Consider the following 3,640-nt stretch of genomic DNA (forward strand, 5'->3'; position numbering starts at 1 on the left):
AGTGACTTTTCATTTGTGTGGTAAACCTAAATGAATCATTATGAGAGCCACTAAAAGCACTATTTAAGAAATATGTATTAAAATTAAGAGTAATCAAGAGAGAGAAAAACTAATAATATAAATGGTGAGTATAAGAAAAATATCAATATTTTAAAAGTTCATCCTTTATTATAAAGGTTTAAGTACACATAATTCAAGACAAAAAAATCTAAATATGTATGGATGTATATAGTGTTTATATGTTTGTAAACATATGCTTTATGAATTTTTATGTTTATATATTTATATTTTTATATAGAAACAAAACTGAGCATTATTTGATGCTATATCCATTGGGTGAAAGTCTGTAGGAGGACAGGATTTGCACAGTCTCAATTTATCACCCTAAATACGATTACAAAAAGATAGCTTTACAGTGAATACATCTGGTCGATACTACCTTACTGAACTGATCACCACTAATGGGACAAACTGACATCAAATGTGCTGTAATCTGAAGAACACAACGTTAACAAAAATGTTTAATTTGAATCTAAGAATGAGAAAATAATATACAAAACCAAATCAGATTAAGGATCATTCTATAAAACCACCAGCCTAAACTTCTCAAAAAATGCCAGTCATAAAAGATGGAAAAAAATGAAAGAACTCATCCATTTTATTGAAAACTAAATAGAAATGATAACAAAAGGCAGTGTGACATCCTTGTTTGATTCCTGGATCAAAAATAAAGCAGTTATAAAAGACATTATTGGAAAAACTGGGGAATTTAAATATGATCTGTGTATGTTAAATAAATATTGTATTAGAGTTAAATTTCTTTGGTGTGACAATAATATGGCTATTTGGAGACTGCTTTGTACACAGGAGATAAATGTTGAAGTATTTAGGAGTAAAGTATCTTAAATGCATGATATAGTATCTGCAGCTTACTTTCAAATTGTTCAGAAAAAACAGTGAGTGATAAGAGCTAAAGCAAATATGGGGAAATGTTAACAACTGGTAAATCTAGGTGAAAGACATATAGAAGTTCATTGTACTACTTTTCTACTTTTCTGTAGGTTTGAAACTTTTTTTTTTTTTTTTTTTTTTTGCGGTACGCGGGCCTCTCACTGTTGTGGCCTTTCCCGCTGCGGAGCACAGGCTCCGGACGCGCAGGCTCAGCGGCCATGGCTCACGGGCCCAGCCGCTCCGCGGCATGTGGGATCTTCCCGGACCGGGGCACGAACCCGCGTCCCCTGCATCGGCAGGCGGACTCTCAACCACTGCGCCACCAGGGAAGCCCTGAAACTTTTGAAAATATGTTCGGAAAAATAAAACCAAATGAAATCGTTCTTTAAATTCTTTATTTCATGTGCCGATTTCAGCAATACTGAAATACAAGTTTAACATACATGTACTTACTCTTTCTAAAGATTTAAAATATGAAATGTTGAATAATGTTACAAATTACAATCAAAATTTAAAACAAAGCACTTTAAGAATAAGACGAAAGAGCTAAAAATTATGTTAAATTTCTAGTGCAAATATTAAAAAAGAATAAAGGATATTGGTGACTTTAATATTCAGACTAGGTTTTCCCTATCTTAATTTCTCTGCTCCCTTCCCACTTAAAATCCTAAAAAGTATTTGTTATAAATTGGAAATACAGAATTGTTAGAAAATCACTGAATGATGAGTTGTATGATTCTCTTTACAGGTACAACCTACTTCTCAGCAATCTGTAAGCCATTGACAGTGTAACTCCATATCCAAGGAAAAAAGCCAAAGCGCGATTTGGCTGGGGAAGGGGTATCAAATATGCAATTGTGTGGTAGACTCGTGCTCCAACAAAGAGCCTGAAGTGCAGGATGGCAGTAGAGAGATCTGGACCACTCAAGGAATACAGAAGGCCGATACCAAGAAATGGCACAATATTTTCGAGGTCATTCAAGTGGGCTCTGTGGAAGAAGATGACTTGTAAAACACAAATTTCAAAATCAGCAGAAATATATTCATTTTCCCCTCTCTTCTGAAACTAAATAGAGGTGTTAATGGATCTTAAACATGCAAAGTAAGATTCATTTTATTTCTCTCAAATTCCCTTGCTTCCTTACCCACTTGACTCTTATTTAGAATGTCTCGTTATCTTGTTTCTTTTATTTGTAGTGTATCTCAACATACACAGAGAAGGCTTTTTGCACTTTCAAGACTATCAAAACTGCATCTACATAATAAAACTCACTCCATTTTTATACATATAAAATAATTTTTCTTCTAAGGTCCATATGCAACAGCAATTCAAGATTCTTCTTATAAAAACTCTTCTTCCCAAAAGAACAAAATCCTTCTGGTTATGATCTTTCTTAAGACTCCTCCCTCACTTGTGCTCATCTGCAAAATGGCTCCTGAGACCACCCTTGCCCATCCACCCAATCCACTAGGTTGCCGAGAATCAATTTACCAATTTAATATCAAGAAATTCATGCTCTCCACATCCATATAACACAATACATAACTAGTCTTTCAAACATGGGAAACAATTTAGCCAACCTATCCTCAAATTGCAAAAGGAATTAGTTAGTAGTGATGGAGCAAAGTGCAAAGTATACACGAAATTGATAAACAGTAAAGAGAAAGACATATTTCCTTGATTGGGATTTCATACCACAGCTATAAGAAAACAGAAAGCATGGTTTAGACACAAGTTTTCCTCCAATTCATGGCACCTCTGGCTAGGATTATGAATACAAGGCACAGGTATTACTGACTTGACATTTTTTTAAACTGCTTAATCTTCAAAAATCTGGTACCCCTGTTCAAGTCTCCAGAGTTAAAAACTGCTTAAGAATCTAGACTAGAAATTGAGATTTTTGATAGAGCTCATCAGCTATCGATACATATTTCAAAATGAAAAATATTTGTTTTATGTTACTCTCTTTTCTTTTAGCAAAAAATGTAACTATTCCATATTGCCTGCTCAATGATCACCATTCTCTTCCCCTCCTTTCCTTTCTCCTGTTTCCTGTAGATTATCCTTTGTCAAAAAGGTGATGACAACATAAAGGTATGAAGAATGTGACAGCAACCTATAGGTAAGTAACAGTCTTGAAAGACTTAAATAAACAACTGCCTGTTCCTGAATAAAAGCCAAGACAGAAAGGCATGGGACTTCTTGTCCCTTCTCTTTCATGGAACAACCCAAGGGTTACTGAGAGTGAGGTGGGCAAGAAAGGACAGGGATACTATTTTCTACTAAAGAAGAGCCCGCTTCACCAATTACACCAAGGGTACTTGTTTGGGTCCTTTGAACTCTCCTGCTGGACCACAGATATATCTTCACCTCCCATCTTGGCCATGTTACTTTTCTCCTTCACAACATTCTAAAAGGACAGACATTTTAAAGTTGGGAAAGAACCTATAATGGTGAGACCCTGTGGAAATGTGTTTACTTCTAAGCCTCTATTAAGCAATTGGCAAAGAGAAGAGAAGAAAGTCAAAGACAATAAGGGGTAAAGAGCTCCAGTGGAGGGAGAGGGAAGGAAATTCAAAGGCAGGGCTTCCTTGGGCCTTACTGGCCCCTCCATTTTTTTCTGGCTTCCCTCTCTCTCTTTATCTTATTCTCTTTTCAATTCTCTTTCCCTGTCTCTTGTCCTCAAAA

At 35.5% G+C, this 3,640-nt stretch overlaps 1 protein-coding gene across 1 annotated transcript in view; it reads right to left on the reverse strand.

Moving 5' to 3' along the window:
* Positions 1-1,338: 1,338 nt before the first annotated feature.
* Positions 1,339-3,640, reverse strand: part of MGST1 (microsomal glutathione S-transferase 1) — a 14,022-nt gene continuing 11,720 nt past the window's right edge. The window contains exon 3 of the mRNA XM_007454614.1: positions 1,339-1,940. Within this exon, the coding sequence (XP_007454676.1) occupies positions 1,694-1,940 (247 nt within the window). The 3' untranslated portion in view covers positions 1,339-1,693. The remainder of the gene's footprint in view (positions 1,941-3,640) is intronic.

This window comes from Lipotes vexillifer, unplaced genomic scaffold (genome assembly GCF_000442215.2).
Source record: "Lipotes vexillifer unplaced genomic scaffold, Lipotes_vexillifer_v1.1 scaffold911, whole genome shotgun sequence".
Lineage (NCBI taxonomy): Eukaryota > Metazoa > Chordata > Mammalia > Artiodactyla > Lipotidae > Lipotes > Lipotes vexillifer.